This window comes from Haemaphysalis longicornis, unplaced genomic scaffold (genome assembly GCF_048455015.1).
Source record: "Haemaphysalis longicornis isolate Haplotype H1 unplaced genomic scaffold, Haemaphysalis longicornis Haplotype H1 scaffold_10, whole genome shotgun sequence".
Taxonomy (NCBI): Eukaryota; Metazoa; Arthropoda; class Arachnida; order Ixodida; family Ixodidae; genus Haemaphysalis; species Haemaphysalis longicornis.
In genome coordinates this window covers 123,724,850-123,748,252 of record NW_027526204.1, presented here as the reverse complement: position 1 = coordinate 123,748,252, position 23,403 = coordinate 123,724,850, and the positions used below count along the sequence as shown (strand labels likewise).

Below are 23,403 nucleotides of genomic sequence, written 5' to 3'. Positions count from 1 at the left end.
ACCGCAGTTGTGTCATAACACAGTGCTGAGGTTGGTTCTTTGCAATCACATGGCTACGTGCGCTATTTACGTCTAACTCTTAACGTGTATGCTAAAGTGCAGTCTCTTTTGTAGATTTATTTTTGCCAAAATTCAAGTGCCTGGTTTGTTCAGTGACAGGATCAGCTTGAGCAGCCAGTTCCCTCTGCGCTAACGTTTGCCTTTCGTACAATTCGACGCCACCGAACGGCGACAACATGACGCAACCGGCGCTCGGGGTCGAAACAGATTCCGAATGAATGAACGGCGACCCCGTGTGGCACTGTTCCACCCAACCAGGAGGCCGCATTAGCGATTCAACAGTAGCCCCGGCCATGCCGTACCGTGTGTACTGTTCATCGTGCAGCAATCACACATGCCCGGCTCCGTAGGTGGTATAGCACACACCACTACAACCGGGCCAAGTGCGTTCTCTCTTCCACCGCCGGCGTCGTCGTCGTCGCAACACGTGCCCTTGTTGTGGCAATGAGAGCGTGCGGTGTGTGGCGGTGTGTGCCGCTGTAGCCGTAGCCGAGGCAACAAGCGCACACGTCCCGGCGTGGCCAGGGAGCGCGCGCGGCAGCAAGCCCCGCCTTGAGCACACTGCGCCGGCGCTCGCGATAACGAGGGGCGCGTCACTCGATCGCGGTACCCCGGCGGGACTCGCTGCGTCGGCGGCGGCGAATACGGCATCACCTGCTCTTCGTCGTCGTGCATCACCATGTCCGGAATGTGGTTCGTCGTGAGCGTCCCCAAAGACGAAGGCAAGTGCTGTGGGAGTCTCCAACCGTGTTCCACCGTGCCGTAGACGTGTGACGGGCGTTTGCTTGTACCGGCTATGCTCGTGTCGGCGGGCTTCACCGCGGTGACCTGTCACACGCGGCACGAATCACCCCGACGACGCTCTGGACGCATTTGTCAAGTGCGTGCTCGCCACATTGGCGCCGGGCGAGTGACTAGTGCTTCCAGCCTACACCGGTAATGTCTGTTTTCTTGCTAAAATTGTGCATGTTTAGTTCAGCCTGCGAAAAAAAAAGAAAACCGGATGTCTTAGGAGAGCTGGCTGGTCGAACGAACTGTTTGTGCTTACGTTGCACGAATGGGTGGACCCGGCAGGCAAGGTTTCAAGCTTTCACCAGAACTTCTTTGTCTTAGTACATGCTTTTTCACCTCCCCCCTTCGCAGAATGCAAGGTTCACCGACGGCGAGCAAACATTGCTGGCGCATCTTTGGCGCCGCAAGACGCGCTTGGTTGATTCCACTGGTATTCTAGTCCGCGGACAGGGACAGCGTTTTGCGTCGACCGAATGATGATTGTCGTAGACAGACGCGGAAGGTGGAAAATATATTCCGCAAGATTGGGGGGTTCGTGGTCAAGTTTCTCGTCGGGGGGTGGCGCTCATGCTTCAGCAAAATAACTGAAAGTGGTAATAGCATGGAAAGTACACGTTTGTCGTCCCGTGCCTTATTTTATGGTTCACCGTCCGGTGGATGCGTTTTTATAGCAGAGCGCGTTTTCTGACTTCTTGTGGTTATTAAGAGTAAGTGTTTGTCTAAAGCACTGGTGGGCTTGCTGTCTCAGCTTGACATCTACAGATTTAAGGTGGCCACTGCTGACCAATTTACAATTTTCGTTTCGTTTCGCGCAAGAATTGCGTGCCGGTTCATAATTAAAGCACGGCGATTCTCTTACAGAATGTTGTCAAAACGCAAATGTGACTGATTCGCATAACGTACGGTCATGTTCGGCGTGAAATTATTATGACGCACTCAGAAAAGGGGTGTCAGATGCTGCTTCATGCAGGACTGCTGCGCTGAGAAACTGGACGAAGAGCGGAGACAATGAAACGGGAATGAGGATACACGCGAGCAGTTCGAGCACCCGTAAAGCGTTCAAACGGCTCTTGTTTCCCCCTTTCAGTACATGTATCCGACAGGCCCCTCCAAGCGCAGTTACCTTGTGCTTTCACCTAATGCTTTCAAAGACGAGCAGATAATGCGGAACGGCTTGAAATGCATCAGCCGTACTGTCCTATTTTTTAACGCAACAGCTCTCGCCTCTTCATTATAGTCTTGCTCTTAGCTTTGGCCACAGGTCTCCTCTTAATCTCCTTAGAAAGGAGGGTTAGGCTACGAAACTTTACGGAATTTTCAAAGAATAAAGACTAACAAAAGTGACTTGAATGATAACTTAATGAAAATTGAAGGCACACGGAAGCTATCACCTGGTACCCCAGCAGCCATTCGAGGTGGAATCGTTTGTTCAATTTGATTTCACACGAGACTGCTGTTTCAAAGAACGTTTGTTTCTTTGTTTGATTTTGGCGCGTCGTTTTCTGATCCGCATGAGGAGAGCAGAGGTGGCGGTCGGCGCATGCGCGCACTTCAGCACGGCCACTGAGATATGCACGAACCTCATTCGAGCATTGAAAATGTCGAGAAGTTGAGCCATAGACAAGTGTGTCGATATTTCCTGCGCTATTTTAATCCGGAACAGGGTTAAAAAAGGGTGAATTTTAGCGTTTAGCCAGTGCAAAAAAAAGCGACGTTCGCGGTGTCTATCGTGCGTGGAGAGAGGAATTTAACCGACATCTGGTACAGAGATGATTTTATTCGCATGAAACTGTAGCCTTGAACGCACCATTGTTTTTAGGCCTCGCCTGTCACAACAAGGTCGAGATCTGAGCACCCTCTCAGACATTCTTATCGGCATGGCAATGACATGATTCGGTATTGTCTATCTGTCGCGCGGATATCCTTTCGTAGCGTCGATTTGCTTTGTGTTTTGTTCGCCGCTAGCCACGATGACATGTCAGCAAGTCGGGCACTGTAAAGTGACAGATGTCTGCCCACACACTTGCAACGCATACGGAATCGGTCGTCCGCTAAACGCACGAGGGATCACCTGCAATTGAGCACATGGGTATTTGTCCGCGCTTGATCCCGGAAGTGTGGTGCGACACACATTCCTCTCTGGCCGGTTGTGTTGGGAACCGCGTGGGAATTTCGGTTTCGCCTTCCTCCTTTCAGAAGTTTTGAAGCAGTGGCTCACGCGGCGAAATTGCCAATAAACAGCATTCATTCGTTATCAGCTTTGAATTCCTTAAACTACGGCGTCGAACTTCTCAAGTATGTTTTAGAAACTGTGTCGACCTATCGGTCATCGAGTAAAAATTTTGCGTTGCATGGTGTGGCCCGTCTGAATGCCGACGAGGTTGCGCAATTACTGTTACCGCATACCTGTCAACCGAATGCCAAAATTTTGGAAATTCTGTTTGGTACCTGGTATCTACATTTTTGTACTCTGGGACCAACTTCGCGATAGGCATTTTCGACTCGTTGTAGACATAACGGGAGCACAGCAGCAATTTTTGAAGTACTTTTGAAGTGAAATTTGGAAAGTGGCAAAGGCTTTTTTCTGGAATTCACGCAAACCATAAATGGGCTTATATGCTGTGACGTGTGGCACGACGTTGACTTTCCTTAAAGGCTCACTGCAGCTGCAAAATGCACACCGATGACGATTTTGAGATGGTACTCTGCCTGGTGTTCAACATTGAGGCAATCATTCAGTCGGCTGTGGCTCGGTTCCTGCCGTAGCTCGGAATCTGCCGCGAATCCCGGATTCTGCCGTATAGCTTCTCGCCCTCTGCCGTATAGCTTCTCGCACCCTGTCGGAGCTCGTCGGACCCTGTCGGAGCTCGTCGGACCCTGTCGAAGCTCGTCAGACTCTGTCGTGTAGCTGTCTCTGTGGGGAGAATAGCGAAGATATGTCTTCTCGCTCGCGCTGGGGTGGAAGGGGTATTTGCTCCGTTCTTGTAATCGGATCACTACTAACCACCTTGTGGTTTTGATGTCTTCATCGTTCATGTTTCATTGCTTCATTTTTCTTGGTTTTGCGCACACGTTTAGATTTGTCCCTGTGAGCGAATTTTTCTTTGTATCTCTATAGACGTACGGCCTTTTCAGTTTTGTTAGCTGTGAATCATCAGTTTGCCGCATTTTCGATCTCTGGCAGATGTTTTTTTTTTCCAGTCGACTGAAACGTTGCACTATTAGAGGGGCATAGTTTATTCGCGACTGTTGCGCAGTTGACAGCCAACAAACAAGCACCGGCAACGTAAGTTTGGTTTCAAAGTTTACGAGCGCATTATCAGTGCGGTAAACGTCATGAAGTTGGGCCACGTTGATCGCGTGCTTCGACATGTTCACGAGGCTCACGAAGCGTCTCCTTTGTAACCACTGGTACAGCCTTCCAAATTTTTAATGTCACGGGAGCGATGGCCGATTGGCATGTCAGCGCCTTACCACGGTGCCCACCGGCGAAATAGGCGAGTGTACGGGCACGCGCATAGAATTGTGTGCTGTATCAGAATTTGCTACGCTGCTCTTAGAGCAACACACCCCTGTGGTTCCTATGTGTGGGGACCGTTTCGCCAGCCACCAAAGGCAGCTAGGCAGCGTAAACATTACTGATGCACGTTCCGGGCAAATGATGCGAAAGAAAATCGAACGCGCATTGGTGATGCGCATGTGCTTCAAATAACGCCAGTCTTTCGTAAACAAAGTCTTGCCGATACCATGGCAGGCGTTATAGCGGTCTCAAGGAAACAGCGTAGCAGACGATGCCCTCAAAACAGAGGGCGTTTTGCGCGTGCGCATACTCGCTCCTATTTCGCCGGTGGCCACCGTGTCAAGGCGCTGACAAGCCGATCGGTCGTCTCTGCCGCGATATTCAAAATTTGGGATCCTGTACAGAAGCATTAATTTTTTTGCATGAAACATACTTTTTTACTGCACGTTCAGGATGTAGCCTTTTCATTTTACAGCGCCGCGCGCTATCGCCGCAAGGGTTGAATGCAATGTTGCTGGTGTGCTTGACGTGGCAAAATAGCTATGTAGGTCGCTGGGTTAGAATTGCTTGCTTACGACTGGACAATCGTCCGATGTAAGTATAGAATAAAATACCGAAAAATGCGGTTTTTCGCTTTAGATAGATCGAGCCTGAAATCAGGGGCTAAAAATGGTGTCATTCTTCTACTGGTTAAATGGAAGGAGTGGGAAAGCGAAAGGCCCGATTTCGACACCGGAAGGATACGAAAGTTCACGATGACGTTCCAGTCCCATTATCGATCGACTCAGCAACGAAGACATATTCGTTATCTTAAGGGTCAACTTGCCGACGATACCATACCGACCTGTTGAGAAACTATACTTAAATCGGTCAAACATTCAGATACGACTGTGAAGGGGTTGATTCAGATTGCCAATACGAAATTTCATCGAAGTCTAATTCGAGTTAAGATTGAGTTTTCTTTAGTGCGATTCCGAATTTGATTCCGAGGAGGACGGGATGGCGTCTATGATGGCTTTGTGGTCTTCGCTTAAAGCTACTAAAACTGATGATCGCCTAGTGCCGGGAGCACCGTCGACTCAACACCTCCATCGCTCTCGGTTAAGGCAGTTTTGTGTTTTACTGACTACGAGGTTACGGTCGGGCCCAATGATCCTGAAGGGGTACGACAATAAGCAATTTCGCGCCGGAAACATTTATGAGGGAATGGAGGGTGGCACTGCCAACCAACAATGACTAAACGCAACAAAATCCGGGGTTCGACAGAGAAAAGCTGTTGGCGCGAAAGTCGTGGAGTTCGGGAGCGGCGCAGTTAACTTCCGCCTCGCCACTAGCCATCAGTTACGATGGTGGCATCACATGCACACGATGGTGGCATCACATGCACATCACAATGTAGCTAAAATGAGGAGGTCATTATGGAGAGCAACTGTAAAGGGGAAAGGAAAGGGAACTTGCTTTACTATACTTTTTGACTCCACTTGACGGTGACGCGCAAGCCACAAGGGCAAAAGCGACTGGCAGGGAGCATAAAGTGACCACAGCCCAGGTTCAGTTCTTTCGAAGGAATCTGTAAGAACGTAGATTGTGGTGACAGCTTGAGGACTTTATTCATACGCATCCATACCAGGGGGTACCGCTGGGTACCAGTGAGTACCGCTCAATCCACTCCCGACATGAGTAAAAAAAGGCATGGCAGGAATCGCACGACTTTTCATTCTACTAGATCCATGGTGCTTCACCGCGGTCTTGAAGACATATCATCCACTCCTCAAGATAAGCAATTAGGGTCATTCCGTTCTGTACACAATCTGTACTTTTACGGTCGTCCACAGGCTTAGCTAAAACATCAGGTTTGACTTTAGCGTAAAACATCTAAGAAAGTCTGACGAAAAACTGTTCAAACGAATATGGGGAATAGAAGTGCCCCCTCAAACCTAAAAGAATTGCAGCAGTTGCAACTAAATCTTTTTACTATAAAGCAGGAGGATGCGATAAGTGGGTAGAGCGCTGTTCCCGCTAAGACTGTGCACGGCTGTACGCCATATCATCTCGCGAAAAGCGGGGTTCCTTTTCTGCCATGTCTGTATACGAGCGGATCATGATGATGCGGCTTTGTAACGCACGCACAAACGTCTCCTTGCAGGCAGGCGTATATGCCGCCTTGTACGGTAAAAAAAACCGCCGTAGGTAATCGTTGCGCGTTTATAAAACAGTGCCCACTAGCACCGGGCAAACTGTAAGCTCTGTGGTTTTGTATTGAGGAATTTATGGCGACTGTTCGAATCGGATTTACATGCTCCACACAAGTCCACATCGACAACCCGTGCAGGTTGTCGACGCCATTCATATCCGACGATGCCGTCTTGCACGACGGCCCATCGCCGCACCGTCAGCAGCTGTCGCAAGGCGCCTCTGATATCGCTTACAGAGACGTTCTTCCATGTTTGCGCTGGGAGACAAAGGTGCGCTATCTTACTCTTGCATTGCAATCAACCTTGCTTTACCGAGATATCTGCGTTCGCACCACGGATACGCGACTGAACCTCCAAGGGCCTTTGACTCGGTATGAGGTCGTTCCATTACTATTTACTAGCTGACTTGGTTCATCATGGCTCGATTTCTGCGATGTCGTTGGCTGCCTCTAAGGTTCTTACGTGGCCTGACTTAGGCAAGTGGATCAGGCTATTTCTGTACGGGCTCAAGAAAACTTCCGGCACGTAATCGGTGCCGTGACTTTGTAAGGGGTTGAACGTTGCACCAAAGGGTACAGGTGATCGGATTCTTTCTCCTCCCCCTCTGTTTTCTTTCAAGTATTCATTTCAACCGCATAGCAACAGTTACGAGTAGCGAAGCTACGCGGCGTATTTATTTCATCGTCCGCAGGGCGTTATGGAGGGAAATGGCACATCAGGAATGTTTATTGGCTACAAACAGGGGATACATACGAAAAAAATATACAAACACTACAATAATAAACGTATGGCAGTACGGAAATTCACAAAAATGCGAAACACAACTCTATGCAGGTATTGACTATGTATAACAAGGAAAACACGGGCAATTCGATGACAAGAGGCGATGAAACATGTTGAAATCTAAGGTTTGACAAAATCTCGTCTGGTCGGGTAAAAGGTTCATAGTTAAAAACTTGCGGTCACCGACCATAGGCTTATCAACAGCGTAAAAAAGAGACGTCTAAGTGAACAATGTTTCGGTTTCGGTGATCAGTGAACAAGGCTTCCGTACCGAAGCTGAAACGTCGTTTTACGCTTTTAATAAGCCTTTGGTCGGTGACCGCAAGTTTTTAACTATGGATGAAACATGTTGAAAAAGAAATGTGGCGAAAATGGGCTCACATAAACCACAGTGCACAGTAGTAACTTGGCACTTTTTTCTTACTCATTAATGTTGTTAGCAAACAGTAGAACTGGCGGTAAGCGATTTCGAATGCATTTTATGAATAAACGAATTTGAGTAAGTTACAGCGCGGTATTTGGGGACGCTAACTTTGCAGAAATGATCTAAGCGCAATGAAACGTTAGTGGCGTGTGAACTTAGAAAATTGTACGAGTGGGGTTCAACGCATACGCGAAATCTTCCGCTGACGTCGGGGTGGTGTTAGTGACAGTCGTTTTCATTAATGTTACGCTTGACAAACGGTCGTAATCGTGAAGGATGGAGCGTGCTTCTCTGTTCTGAGTTGCTTCACTGACGTTTGTTAGTGATTTAGTTCCTGGTTCTCGCAAACAGACGCGCAGATATCGCCGGAGCGCGATGAGAATGCGGGAAAGAATGTCGCCCACACATAAGCTCACTCCAACATGTGTTTTTATGCGACAGGCCTCAGCGCGCAGACCGAAATAGCCTATACAGTTCCTGTATATGGCATGTATACTAACTCTTGCATGACCTTAAGTGAGTGACTTCACGCTCGCGCGCTCAACCTTGCGGCGGAAACCGAAAAGGGGTAATGCGCTGCGGCGGAGATACTGGAACGTATCTACGAAACGCTGGTTGCATCGTCCGCGGACATGGTGTCCAAGTGAACTAGCTCTTTGTTGCAGCGCACTGACATAAATGGACTCTGAAATACTGCCGATCAACACTTTCACTCTGTATTTTGCTTCTGGAAACATTGTGAAAGCTGTAGTTATCACCAGCACGGAGCGGCACTGCGTCATTTGCTCGTCGCAGCAGATCCGCCATCTATTTACGCTTTGCTTTTGTGGCGATTGATGCAACTGAAACTAAGCCGGCCAATGGCCGCTGCATCGCTGTAATGACGTAATTCGAGCGCTCGGAGAACGGCATTGGGGAAGAGAGAATTCCTTATTCTAAGTATTAGATGTTTGCTGACTACGTTGTGAAAGCATTTAAGAAGTGTTGCCCGGTACCTTCAATATTACTGCGGTGGATGTATAAAAATGCCAAATCACCGTACGTCAAGTACATCGTAATCAGGTAAAGGCTGTTTAAAGCCCATCAATTGAGATCGTGCACCCTTAAGGTGGGTAATACAACGGTGGCTCAGGGTCTTCAGTTCCCTAGGAGATGTAGGTAATGTTGCAATGCCGTTATAAATACTTCAAGTCTAAGCCACATTTAAATGCAATTGTGGTTGCAAGGTGAAGACCACGAGTATAGGTTTTTTTTCTGTAAACTTCTGTCATACGTACATAAAACAGCGTATGCGACGAGAAATGAGCGGACAACGCCAGCACCCGTGTTTTCTCGTTTATCCCTTTCGCCTTTAGCGCTGTTTCGTGTTGCCATCAATATAACCAACTCAGCCATACGCTCATGCTGTCATACCGGTGAAGGGGAGCGAACATGTGTATCCGATATCCTCGCATAATGCGCATATCGAGTACGGCAAACTTCGCAAGGCTACCGCTTTCGTCTGGTTCGATGAAGAACCATTTAATCTTGTCTATAATAATTAAAAAGTACATTAAGCTTTCCAGAGAACGGTGCAGTGGCAAAGCAGGTTTCATGAAATTACCTTTACAGCATCTTGGTTTTGTAGGAACAAAGACCAACATACTATATGTTTGACAACTGTTCAGGACTCGTTTATCAACCGACTCTTGAAGACGCGCTCAAACGTTTTTCTTTCCCTTTTTTTTTTTGCTACAACTTTTGCGTTTGAATTGAGGTGTTATCGTCAGCTCAAGTGTCTCAGTGTTCTGAATGCGTAGTCCCTGATATGGCTACCGTGGATGTGGTGACCCCGGCATCTACGTCACTGAAATCTGACGCACGCGTGAAAGACATTTATCAAATTGCAAGGATGAATAACTGCAGACTTCAATGAAAATCTTTCACTGCAAGGGCTGGCGCAACCTGGAAAAAATAAATAAATAAAACGACAGCTGCCGGCATTGCGGAGTTTTTTTCTAGGATTTCCTTATTTTGTTACGTAGTGGTTGGTCTACAATATCGATTTATGTGAAGCCTTGCGCAATGTGCGAATGCCTCGCGAACCTCAGTGGCGTCAAACAAATCTGCGTAGTAGCCTGGCAGGGAGTCTGCGCAATTTTAGTGCTAAATTATTTTTTGTTGACATCGCTTGGGTTTTCAGTTGCAGTGTAAGTTATACATTCAGAAGCTGTTAAATAACCCCGCGTTGACGTGAAGACTGCAGACAGCTTGATTTGAAATGAGAGAATAGGTGAACAGAACGACTATTTTGTTTACTCTTCTAGCTTAAGAATCTGCATGCATTGGCAGAAAGAATAAACAATGTACTCATTAAACGATGTTTGCAGAGAATTTTTCAGGCACGCATATATTTCAGAGGTTCGCAGTTTTTGTGAATATTGGTCGACTGTCGCTGCTGTCAAGGCATCAAAGATTAAAGAGTGGAACAAGGAAAAACTTACTAACAGATCAGAGCAAATTATTTATTATATGCTTTTCTCCCATCGTGCATACCAATAGCCCGACTGAGGTACTTTCATCTTTTATCTCAAGGGTGAAAGGTTAATTTCAAAATTTTCACCGTTCTGTCTTTTTCACATGCGCGGGGCTTATTCGCCCTGGAAAACTGTGACCATGACGTCAGAGGCGTTATTGTGACGGCTGAGCCACTTAGCTCGAGCGCAGCGCGGACACCGACAATTTCTCTGCGGCTATTCTCTTGGAGCTATGAAAACTGAGTTCCAGGATTAGTTTCTCCGTCTCAGCCTTTCGCAATGGGCGGAAAGTGGGGTGCACGCGTACAGGTGTGTGAAGACGCTGGTCGCGTGATTTGTTTTTGCGAGTTCCCAGCCGACGCAGCACTTAGCCAAAACCGGGGGCACACGTTACCGTGAGAATTGGTGTCTCGCTGCAATTAATAAGCCGTAGTTTGCTAGAACGTTCTTTCCGCATTGAGGGTCGGACGAATAGTATCAATAGCTCCCTTCCCGCTATAACCAGGCCGGGCCATACCTAAGTCTGAAGACGCATCTGGCATTAAATTTGCGCGTAATACGAGCATGATCGTGAAATATTCGCGAGAAAGCATTTGAATACCACCAAGCGACGCCACCCGGAGATAGTGCAGGGTTTCATTTGACGCTATCATAATAGTCCAAACAAACATGTTTCTCGTGTTTATCGTATACGCACATTAGCTAAAAATTATAGCTGTTCCCATAGCAAGTGTTCAAGGTAAGGTATATGTTACACAAGGGGTCACGCGGCAGTTAACCTTCTCGCGAAAAGCGGATGCATGTTCCCGTAAGCCCCGTGGGAAAACCGGTACGTCACAGGAGCCTTCGATGCGACGTATTGTTTTGCATTTTCAACAAAATCGTCGGTCAGCTGCAAGCTTTGATCAGTTACACTCATTTGGGATTATGCCAAACGGCGAAAGTGGCAAGAACGTACCTGTTATGCGTTATCCGACGTTCATGGCGAATGACGCGGTCAGCCTCATCTGTGCCTGAGAATGCCTGAGAAACATAGCAGCTGTTCTCATTTGTCTAATATTGAAGTTCACCGAGGTAAGACAGTAGTACCATCGACATGTCTCTCCATTCGTGGCACGAACTGATGCTGACTGGCACACAGTACAAGCTTATTTAGCGTGTTACTGCGATTGCGAGTAAAATCGTAAGACGTAAAAAAATCAGTAGCTCGTCCTTTTGCGCTCAAACTGCGAACAAAGATCACACCTTGGGTTAATTTTGTGGCGGGTGCCACCGCTGTAAGTGCGAATGTGTCAAAGTTTAGTGACTCGGTTCATAACAGAAAAAAAAAAAAAAAGCACCAGGAGCCAAGTCTACGCTGATTGGCCTTTGGTTCGCTTGTGACAGTGCTCGAGTGGCTGTTACGCGAAAACAAAGAACCGGGCCCAGTATTCCGGTACCGTGCCCGGTAGGCGACAGCGCAACTGAGCGATTGCGCGCATGCGCAAGCGCACCAACCGTGAACTTAGAGCGTTAGTGGAACCCGTTCTCAACTCTGCTATAACTATAATGTAGTGCATCGTACTAAGTGTACTTAAAGGTCCGGCTGTAAGTTCACACTAGAGTAAAACAAGTAGTTCATGCCACTGTCTTCCGTTTACGGCAATATTTTGTTCATTTCGCGCCGAAAGCCGCATCCTACAACAGTCTCATCAGTCACACAACGTTTTAATGACATCGCGCGATTAGTGTGAAGACATCCCAGTTTTTTATTTCACGAGGACGGTGGAAAGGCACGAGCTCATCATTTTTGCAAATTTTTGAATCGAAAGAAGATTTTGTCGAAATATTTCGAAGACCTGCAATGCAACACCAACTCAACAAGGTCGCGTAAATTCCTGAGGAGTCTTTTACAGCCTCCCCCCCCCCCCCCCCCCTCCCTTACCCTCCGCCACCTCCCCAAGACGCTTCGTTCCCTGTCAAATGTCTGGCTTCGCGGGAGATCAAAGCATACCTAAATATTGTCTATGTATTGCTACTCGTCACGGTGAATAATTTGTAGGCCGGTGCTTATGCCAGCATATTCGGCGTCATGAGTTTATTCAGTTCGGGGATTGTAGCATGAAGAATTTACTGGAACTGAGTGGAAATGAGCTTTCGAACAAACTTTTCAGTGCTAGATTTAGATAATATTTTGCGTTACAATGGGAAACGGACAGCTGCATCGTCTGGGAGCGCAGACAAATAGTGCGTCTACTTGAAAGCGGGGCATTTGCCCCAAGGAGTTCAATGAGCTTACAAGCACAGCTTGCTGGGGCATTCGGCTTACAAGCGATTACTCAAGAGGCGACCGATATTTAGAGATATCTCCGCATTTTTCTGCTGGGAGCGCAAGTAATTGTTGCTCTCAGTATGTCAGCCTTATCGTATTACTTTTTTTTTTTGTGGAGACATCTGAGTCGGAGTTCCGCGAGCAGGGGAATAACTTGTCGTCATCAATTGCATCGCTCTTCTGGTGAAAAAAAGCGGCATGGAACGACATATTGCACAAATCAGAAAAGAATCGCCTGCGTCGACGTAAGCAATCCACATGGATAGTGAAGGAAGCAGTCCCGTAAAAAAAATGGCCGCTTATCTGTTCGTTTCGTTGGAAATGTATACACGAAAGACGACAGTCGACTGGCGCGCCTGCCAAGCAAATGCCTCCCTCCTGTTTCGCGCTCACCTCTCATGCTGTTGCTCTCCCGTCTCGTTCCTCCCAAGATAACAGGATAGAGGTTTGCTCAAGTCAACTTAAATCTACCGCGTTCCACTGCTCCAAGTCGGGTGCCTCGGCGCCAGCGCAGCCATACGGCGGAGACGCGCGTGAATCGAGGCAGCCTACTGCAACGTTTATAGAACCACGATGCCCTACTCCACGAGCGTTCCAAGCGGAACGCGGAATCTATCTAGTGGAACCTTTTGTTACTGTTGCCGTTTGATTTCTTAAATGCCGTCAGGAGCTATAGTAGCGCGGGCATCAGCAGGCGACGGTTTCTGTAGTTGTAGTATTTCATCTTCTATCGCAAAAACCAATCATCCATGATTTTTAAATAAAGGAACACTTCAAATCTCACTTATGTATTAATTTTCTGCCTTATATTTGCATAATGTCTTGTTCTTGCTCAACACTGTTGACAAGTATGAACATTGACAGTCTTGCTCAACACTGTTGACAAGTATGAACATTGACAGCGGACTTAGACGTTTAGATTTGGCCGTGGGTATATAAGACTACTGCGAAGCTTAGGTTTCACTTTGGACGGGTGGCTGAATCGAGTCACAGACAGACAGCCAGGCCAAAATTTCTGCGTTTAAGTAGCCCAAGAAAGACTATCGTCTTTAAAACATACCGAAACGGCAGGGTGGTGCCGAGATTTCGGCTCACGTTAAAGATTCTCACGTGGTTGAAATTAATCCGGAGATCTCCACTGCGGCGCGCCACATATCGCAGGTGCATAGCTTCGGTTAAATCGCACAAATTCATATTTTAGAGCACCTGATTTTTTTTTTTACTTTTGAGCGCTCGTCCAAAACAGGGCGTGCATGAAACATTTCAAAACGCAGCACGAAGGAAACAGGACGAAAGAAGGAACGTAGGCACAGCGCTTTGCTGTCGTTCCTCCTCCTTTTGTCCCGTTTCCTCCGCGCTGGTTTTTGAAATGTTTTTCAACAAACTAGCCCAAATTGCCGTCAATCTACATGCACAAACATGACGTAATGTGTGCCTCCTGTCTTTTTACAGTAATTTTATCCAAAAACTGAGTGTTACGTGACTTCAAATCTGACAGACTATACCTGTTTTCAAAATTTTTTAGGGGCGAAGCTCCTAAAGCCATGGGTCTGTCCATCCCTTGTGTCTCGTGGTACGTGACCGCCGCATGCTTTCGGAGATGTCGCAAAGTGGGCCGCGTTGCACGCGCAAGAACCGGCTGCAACCGGCAGCGGAAACTCGGCACCGGGAGCGCGAGTTTGTCTGTGTTCGCCAACGGAGGCGCGAGCGCACGTGCACTGCGAGGGGGAGATCACGCAAGAGATCACGCCACGAACGCAGGCAGTCGTTCTCGGAGATCGAACGAGACGCAAGGACCTTTGCTCGTTTCCTCTCGTCTTGTTCGGGCACAAGTTCGCCCTAAATAAAAGTTCTTTCTTTACCGTTGTGTCCCATCCTACGTGACAAATTGTGGTGGAGGTGCGGGGTAGTCCTCGATGGCGCGGGGTCTTTCACCAGGTCTGGGCCTGGGAGCATTGACTCCGAAAATAAAAGTTGATTTGTACAATGTACGAACACAGTCTTACGTCTTTCTTAATGATGTAATGGGCGAACTCTCACGGGAGAGTTACGGTTTCCGATGATCTCCCCCTCTCGAGCTTCGCCCCACTTATCATCATTCATTCCGTGGATATGGCGTGATTTTTTTCCCTGTTTGCATTGTTTACAAACACTAAAATGGGTGTCGATTTGATTGTGGGGTTTAACGCCCCGATGCTCCACAGGCGATGAGGCACGCCGTAGTGGAGGGCTCCGGATTAATTTTGACCACCCGGGGATCGTTAACGTGCGCTGAAATCTCGAAAACACGGGCGTTTCCGCTTTTCGCCTCAACCGCAACGGCGGCTCAGTGGCTAAGGCGTTGTGCTGCTGAGCACGAGGTCGCGGGTTCGATTACCGGCCGCGGCGGCTGCTTTTCTCATGGAGGCGAAAAGAAGAATGTCCGTGTGTTCGAGATTTCGGCGCACGTTAAAGATCTCGTTGTGGTCAAAATTAATCCGGAGCCCTCCACTACGACGCGCCTCATCGCCTGTTAGCGTCGGCGCGTTAAACCCCACAATCAACCAAATTAAATCGCTTTTCGCCTCCACCAGAAAAGCAGCCGCCGCGGCTGGGAATCGAACCCGCGTTTTTGGGCTCAGCGACAAAAGGGGGTTACGGACCGAAGTTACTAATGGGCTAAGAGGCACACTTTCTCGAAAGACTGCGGATTAATTTAGCGCACACTGGGTTCTTGAAACGCGCGCTCACGTCTTGTGCACTTGGTTGGCGCAACCTATCACAACGGTGTACCTCGAAGATAGGGCATAGGTTTCGTGAGTACCATATATGCACGATTCTAACGGGCCCCCTGTTGTAACGCGCTCGTAAGTTTGCTGAGGAAAAATCTGACAAATAATTTGACACCGATTCTACGAAGTAGGTGTAAGACATGACACCACGTACATGACAAGACATATTATTTAACGAATGCAATGGCCGATGCAAAAGTTCCTTGTGCTCTATAAACTTGCTTGTACAGCTCCTACTGGCATTAAAACTGGAGGGGTAAGATTGGAAGTGTTTCCAATTTCAAGTGCATTGACCCTCATAATTTTAGGCATGAGGGGCCCAATTGTTCATTCGCAGCTAATGCGCTGCTGGCCGATTTGAAGCCGATTTCGGTTTTGAGTCCGATTGTAACACGCGCACGAATTTGAAGGCTACCTTAGGCAAAACAATGGTGGGCGTTAGAGTCGTGCGTATTCGATTTGTGTTTGTAGGGCCAAAACACCCTTCCACGTGTTTCATTCCCGGTATGGAGAAGTATTCAAACAACGGGCCCAGGGCGTGCCGCTTCCATAAGTAATCATCAGCTTTTTCCACTGGACCATATCCGGCATTCCGTGTGTTGTGAAGGGGTATATACCCCTTCACAACACACGGAGCAAGTATATACTTGCTCCACTTTACTCCAAACTTCACTCCACTTGCTCCACTTCACTCCACTCCACTCCAAAAAGTGGAGCAAGTATATACTTGCTCCACTTTTTGGAGTCAGACTTGCTTGTGCTTCTTAACGACTTCTCTTCTCAACGTCTTGTGTCAGAGGATAACATGTCATCATCATTAACACCACCACCACCACCACCACCACCACCACCATCATCATCATCATCATCCTGGATGTGTCCACTGCAAGGCGGCCTCTCCCAAAGATCTCCAGCCAGGTCAAAAGAGTGCTAGCTGAGTCCAACCCCCCCCCCCCTAATTTTCGTAGCTCATTTCTTTATCGAGTCCGCATCTACAATAATCGAAAAATGAAACGCGTACACGAAAATAGGAACCGGAACACACAAGTAGCGCGATTTCTTTCCATACAAGTAAAAATGGCGCGTGGCTAAGTTACAAAAACAAAGTTTGGAAATGTGGCTTCCCAAATATACCAATAGCGCTCCGTTGCTTATCCTTAACGAATAGTTTCTTTCGATTTTGTGTGTTCTTGTTCATATTTTCGTGGTCGCATTTCATTTGTCCATGACTGTACATGTAAACAAATGTTAACAAAATGTAAACATGTAATACAATCTTGTAAACGAACTGCACATGTAAACATGAGTTAACACATGATTAGGTAAATAAAAAGAAACTATGAATCGGAAATAATTTGGGCCATCTAATGCGAATAACGTGAACAAAATGGAGTAGGAAGCATATTGAAGCCAGATTAATGACCCCAGCTCTTTTGTGATCATTCTGTGTGGGTATATGCTACGCCGCTATAAATAAAAGGTGCACCTTTTGACTCTGGCAGAATCTTTGGAAATGAGAGAGAGGGAAAGGCAAGGGTTGCAAGAGTATGTGTTTTTTTTTAAGACGCACCGCATGGAACTATCCTTAAGCAATCACCGTAAGCTCAAAGCTGCGCATGAACAGCTGTTGCTAGCCGTCTGGGTGGTCGTCCGTGAATATTTTGTATGCGTGCTGAAACAGTTCCGCGGACGTCCTTACATTAAAAACAAAAACAGGGCCACGTATATAGGACAGATTTCCGGCTGTGCCTCGTTTTGGCCAACTGACGACGCGCTCCGCAGTCTACGCCGTTACATACTGGTGAACTCGCAACTTCGCTTTGGTGCACTTATTTTTACTTCACGCGTGCCTTGATCCGCAATACTCGGAAAGAATAAAAACAAAATCAAAGCCCCTTTCTTAACAGAAAGATGGTTAAAACGCGCGGCTTTCTGCAATTAAACCAGAGTGACAGTCAGTCCAAAACCCAAACTGCATCGACCGTGTCGCAATGACGCAATATCGGATAGACGTCGGCTTCATAACGTGAGGGAACCACGTGTGATTCCGGCCACAAAAAGCGTTTTTCTTTTTAAGTGCAGAGCACTTTAGGGGGTCGCCTCGTCGTCGTAGCTCGCTCGCTGAACCCAAGTAGAGCCCCCTGTGCGTTCCGTCGTAGCTGCTGTCGTCGCGGCGTAACTCAAGCAAGATGTTTATATATTCATAAACGTTAGAAACTCGTGAAAAGCTGGCGCTTGTCCTACATCTCCCCGTTGTTCAGCGCAAAGAAAACTGCAGGTACATTTGAGGCAAAGTATACGTAACTAACCGCCGTCCCCCGCCTTCAATTAGTTAGGAACGCTCGTTGGGTTGATTTTTACCATAGTAAGCGAAAAAAAGTGGCAGTGAAACGCCGGCACGTGCGGGAGGAAAAGCAAGCACAAAAAGAACAGAACTCCCGCTGGCGCAGTTTCAGGCAGGGGGCGAGCGAGTACTGCGAACGCGGGGAATTTGAATTGCATTGGGTGGTAGCAGTGAGCGGATGACGGCGCTACGTACAGCCCATAATGGCGAATCACTGCTCTGCACTTCCGACAGCTTTTACATTCAGTGGAACGGCTTTGATTTTTTGAGTAGCTTGACGTGCCTTTGTGGAAACCACCATGTACCCTGCCATTGTGTAAAGTTGGCTTTCCTGCAGTGCGCTTTCGCGTACGGTCGCCATCAGTGATGCAAAGAAATCTTGCTTTAAAGAGTACAACGGTTATACGAGCAGCACAAGGACCTCGAACTTTTTTCTTTGCTTTTATACTCGCACCAGGAACCCGAAGGTCTTCAGAAGCCAACTTTGAAAACATTTCCTGTGACTCTAAGGCAAAGCGCCCTGTTAGGAAATCTTTTAGCGGGAAAGTTCACGTGCGCATCTCTAATTTTCTGGTGGCGAGAATTCCACGGACGCGCATATTCAAGTACAGGTGGTCCTTCCGCAAATTCCCTTGCATGTTTTATACCACAGCTGGCAGAGGACGTTCATTGCGTGATGATTCTTCACGAAAAGCCGTTTGCTTCATCGCGGAATTTCCTTGAGATGCCCCGATTCGAAGGACGCTGACTTGCTCCGTGCCTGACGAGTCCGTGTCGACGTTCTAACACAGACTTGCGAAGGCAAGGCCTTGTGCTATCGCCGTGAACGGGCGTGGCTACAAGTGACACCCTGAGTGCTCGGAAACGGCTGAGTCACCCCACGGAGGTGACTCGGATGTAAATGACGTTTGTGACATCGGTTGTAATTGGCTCGAGCTTTAACCCAGAATATGACGCGCACACCCAATTTTTTCCTTGCGCACGTGCGTATGTGACCAAGTATCAGCAGCATCATCATCACGAGGAACCTTATAAGCACCCGCTCCCACAGCAACAGCCGCAGCTCGTCCTGCTTCACAGGAGAAATCAGAATTTTCCCGTGCACTTTTCTCATTAAAAATGCGCGTGAAATAACCTAAAAGGTCTGCCACACAAAATTAAGAGCTCAGTCATATACACAGTCTGTGAGTGTTGTTTCAAAGCTTTCATCTTCGAAGGCTAGTAGAAACCCAACTTTTAGTGCTGTTTCAAGAGATCTCTAATATGTAGACCCAAGCTTGATGTCACAGTGGGCTGGGTTCCCGGCTACTGTGGCATTGTGGGAGAAATGAAGCCGCTGACCAAAGTGCTGCACAAGCTGCCCTTCGTGACACCATAGACATAAAGCTTGTTCCATATGAAGACTTAAAACCTTTTGTGAGGAGGAAGCTGCGAGACCACTGGCAACAATAGTGGGATAAAGCAATACGGGATAAGTTACACGTCATGAAACCTAAAATTGAAAAAAAAAAACCTTCTACTGAGAAATATGCTAGATCCATAGAAGTGGCGTTATACAGAATTAGAATGGGCCACACACGCACCACACATCCATACTTGACTGACACAAAAAAGCCACTGGGTCATCGATGTGGGGGGAAGTTATCCGTCCTTCATGTGCTTATTGAATGTAAGATGTGCAACATTGAAAGGAAACGTCACTTTAATGAAGTTTGCACATATAATATTCTCTTGTACCCTTCATTATTTCTCGCAGACCATCCCATGTTCTCTTACAAAAAAGTTTTTAGCTGCCTTGAAGATGTAGATTTTTCAAAACACGTTACTGTCCATAACCTCACTTGCGCTCGTGACGTGTTGCAAAACAATGGCGGAACCTGAGGCTTTAACACCTTAGGTGCCTGCACTAAGTTTTAATATGGACCTATACACCAATTCTCTTAGCAAAGTTTTAATCTAGTTCCTTTCTTACAAATCTTTCTCATCTCATTCACCATTGTAATGGCGCTCATTGCCTTTTTCGGCCTTGCGCCATTAAACCTGAAATCATGATCAGAAAAAAAGCTATCGCGCCATTTCCTACGCGTTATCGACTCTTACAATTAAAGGCAAACAGACAATTTTGACAGCTCACTCCAGCGTCCCTTTAACGGTTATTAGAGGGATGTCCGGAAGCAGCGTCTTCCTCCAGTCGATGTGCTTCACCTCACACATTCGCGGTCGAGCACTCGTGTCACAACACACGCAGGCGACGTGGTTTCCAGATTTCCCCCACCTCCGAGCGCGCGAGGCCGTCCTTGAAGCGTCGAAATTGCACATTCGCCACGGCCTACTCGTCCGCAAGTTCGCCATGCAAAGCAGATGGCAGAAACATGCACTCTCAGCGACGGGGGGCCCGGATTTTAACATACGCTACCTTCCAAGTTCACGGGCTCCGCGGAACAGCGATCCCGACGCGCTGTATACGGTACACGGCACCCACCCAGCGGATCAGCACCTTGTCTTCCTCGTATAGCGGTTAGGGCGATCTTGAAAGTTTGTGCACGGAGTGTGTGATGGCCGTGTAAATGGCTTTCGCTGAATGGTTATGCGAAAAATTGCCGGTTCCTTCTTGAGTATGCGTTCGAAAGGAGAGTGCCGAAGATGTACTAGGTGCTATGTGTGATGTTCAAAGCGAGGTCGTAGCCTTGAGGCTTGACTTGTTGAATTGTATGCGTAGTGCGTGTGTTGATTCCTAGACGCAAACATCGCCACCCCAATGGTTTTCATTTTACGCGAAAACAGCATTGGTTAATTTCAATGAGCCTCATTGATTTACCGCTACCTTTAGCGCAGAAGTGTTCTATATGCGCAGCAAAATGACACAGCAAGGTATACTGCTCTTGAACCACTGCCATACCTGTGTAAAATGTTTCTTCTCTATTAGAGTTAGAGTAACTCTACCACTAGGAAAATGCATTGTGAAAATTAACAGTAAATAGTGTTTACCGAAGGTGCGCTATTTTGTTTCAGTGTGCTGGCAGCATGAAATAATAGCGTACTGCCATGTAGTAATCCGGCTTGAGCTGGATGTAAAAAAATCTATTTGCTGACGGCTTCCAACCAAAATTAACCGAAACATCTCGCACACATATTCTGGGTACGCGGGAAAGGCGCATGGCAGGTATAGGTAGGCTGCTTTTCCCCTTCCAGCTACAAAGTAGCTGCATATTACTCACGATTTGTGTATTCGTAGTCTGAGTCACCAAAAGGGAGGTAGGGAGAGGTAGAGAACTTTGTTTTTGTTACTTTTCGAGGGGACAAAAGAAGCTATCGTCACTAAAAAAGTGTGAAAGGTAACACAGACATTCATTCATTCATTCATTCATTTATTCAGTCAATGAGCTGTCTTACATTGACTTTAACTCACGGATCTTAAGCTGGGCTCGATATTCCACGAGAAGCTAGAGGTTATCAGTACTGGTGTCCAAGTATGCACGTTGTCTGAAGCTGGCCGTAAATCTTCGATAACGCCTAGGCAAACTGACCGCGATGCCTCAGATACGCGGCTGAACCTTAAGAGCTCGGCTAGGGTTCAGTTTAACGATTAGCACGGAACATCTCCATCCCGTATGGCCCGTAAACTAAGCAGTGGACAGGCAAATATTTTCTACACCGAAGGCAAGCGGTAGCAAGCAGATATGATGGGAGCGGCGGAAGACACGACGTCTGCGTGCAGATATGTCGAATGTGTGTGTCCGCTGCCTCGCCAGATGTCGTTTTCTGGGTCAGATACGACTTTGCGGGCCCTTGAAATGCAGGGACGTCCCAGTTCGCTCCTCGGAGTGAAAGCTGGGAAGTGATAACCCTTCAGCCGTGCATAGTGTTCGCTTATCTGTGCCCCGATAGTATCCAGCCCCCGCTGTAGTGAAGTGCTAATGGAATATTACGAAGGGGCTGAACGGGTCCATTACTACGTCGAACAATACCGCGAGCACTGCAAGTTTTCGATTGCAGAGTGCTTGTAATGATCATGTTAACACTTGAGTCGGTTGTAATGGAACTGGTTGCGCTGAGTGGAGTTCACGTGTAGCACTTACGGCGGGGGCACGTAGATATGCCGAGTGCTCCTGCTGTGAAAATGATTGCGAGCCGCGGCGGACGCGTCTGTATTGAAATAATGGGATTGCGTTGCTTTTGTATTGAACGCATTTGCTGATTAAATCTCTCAGCTACGTTCTGAAAGGAACGTTTAGATCTCGTGAGATAGGAAGTGAAAGTTACGCAAGCTCTTTGCTCTTCACGTGCGCGTACACATCCAAAAGAACTATAGACCGAATGAAGGCGATACGCGGATGTAATGAAGCGTGGTGGGGGTTCAGTTAACGTGTGGTAGTTAGGTTTTGGGAAGGCGTGATGGTGCTGGCACTGATATTTTTGAGAGCTGTGCTGTTTTAAGTCGGCTACAGTCCGGTCTGAAGAGTTAGCGACAAGGAGGGTGATCTGTCGACGTTAGTCTTTGCGGTAAAAATAGAGAGAACCCACAATAAAATACGTTCTGGGGAGGAATTGAGAAACCTCAATGGCTACCTTGGTTTTTAAGTCGTGTACATGAAATCAGAGCGGGGAAATCTGCCACCAAGCACAGGACGATTGGAAGCACAAATGTGCACAGCCACCGAACAATGAAGTACAAAAAATGGCGTGAAATAAAGAAATGGCTCGACAAACGTTCTTAAATCCTAGTTTCTCGTTTTTCTTGAAAGCAGCCAGCAAAGATTCCTGCTTGCTTATATTGACAAACGTGCCAGGCAACGAAGTGTATAGGTGCCACTGCAGTATTCATACCGGCATAAAGTGCCAGCGGTATCTTTCACCGTACGCTTACGGGGAAATGTTTAACGGTGCAGGTCACCGTGGGGACGTATGGCTTCACGCTGCGTGCGGCCGCCATTCGAATGTGATGTACAGCTGCAAAATCAAGCGCTGATACCACCGTGCTGTGAACAGTGCTCCGCGCAAGGAGTCCAAAAGTACGGAAAGCGTCACGACGGGCATGTAAAGGGACACAAAGATAAGAAGGATCTTCGAAGTTATTGCTGGGCTCCCCCTGAGCTTTTGTATTTTGTTACCAATGCCCGCATTTAGCAAAAAAAAAAAAAAAACTATCCAGGTTAACTGCTGGTTACTCCTAATCCGATTTAACTAATAGCAGTAAACTAGTGTTGTCTCGTTGTCGTTGAACTGCACCAGTTCATTGGTCGGGGTTTCACAAGAAAGGGTAGACACACGTGACGCGAGTCCCGAAAGAAACCTACCACATGGCTTCAAGTCTTATCTTGTCACGTCTGCGGGAATCGATGATAGCCGTGTAGCCGTGTGCGAAGACGGTGAGGCAAACACATTATCGACAGCGGCGGTAGCAGATGGTTCAAAGCTACTTACGATGTAGGACATGCGTGCTGAGAAGCTTAAGCAGCTTCCAGCGCCGATTCCAAGTCCCGGTCGACCAGAGCTTGTTGTTACGACTGTAGCTAAGCTGACCTGCAGCTCAGCTGTGATTCCACTGCTGTGCTGATGGGTTTGAAAGGAGTATTGGGTTGTCTGGGCGTGGGTGCCAAACGGTGGGTATACCAGTGAGAGACATGAGTGTGATAAAAGTTCTGAACCGTCGACTTTGTTGGGGTCGCTCCCTTCGGAATGAACGA

At 47.5% G+C, this 23,403-nt stretch overlaps 1 protein-coding gene across 1 annotated transcript in view; it reads left to right on the top strand.

The window, feature by feature from the left end:
• The first annotated feature begins 552 nt into the window (after window positions 1–552).
• LOC144159226 (uncharacterized) overlaps window positions 553–23,403 on the top strand; it is a 60,998-nt gene continuing 38,147 nt past the window's right edge. Inside the window, exon 1 of the mRNA XM_077690591.1 lies at window positions 553–782. Coding sequence (XP_077546717.1) covers window positions 740–782 — 43 coding nt within the window. The 5' untranslated portion in view covers window positions 553–739. The remainder of the gene's footprint in view (window positions 783–23,403) is intronic.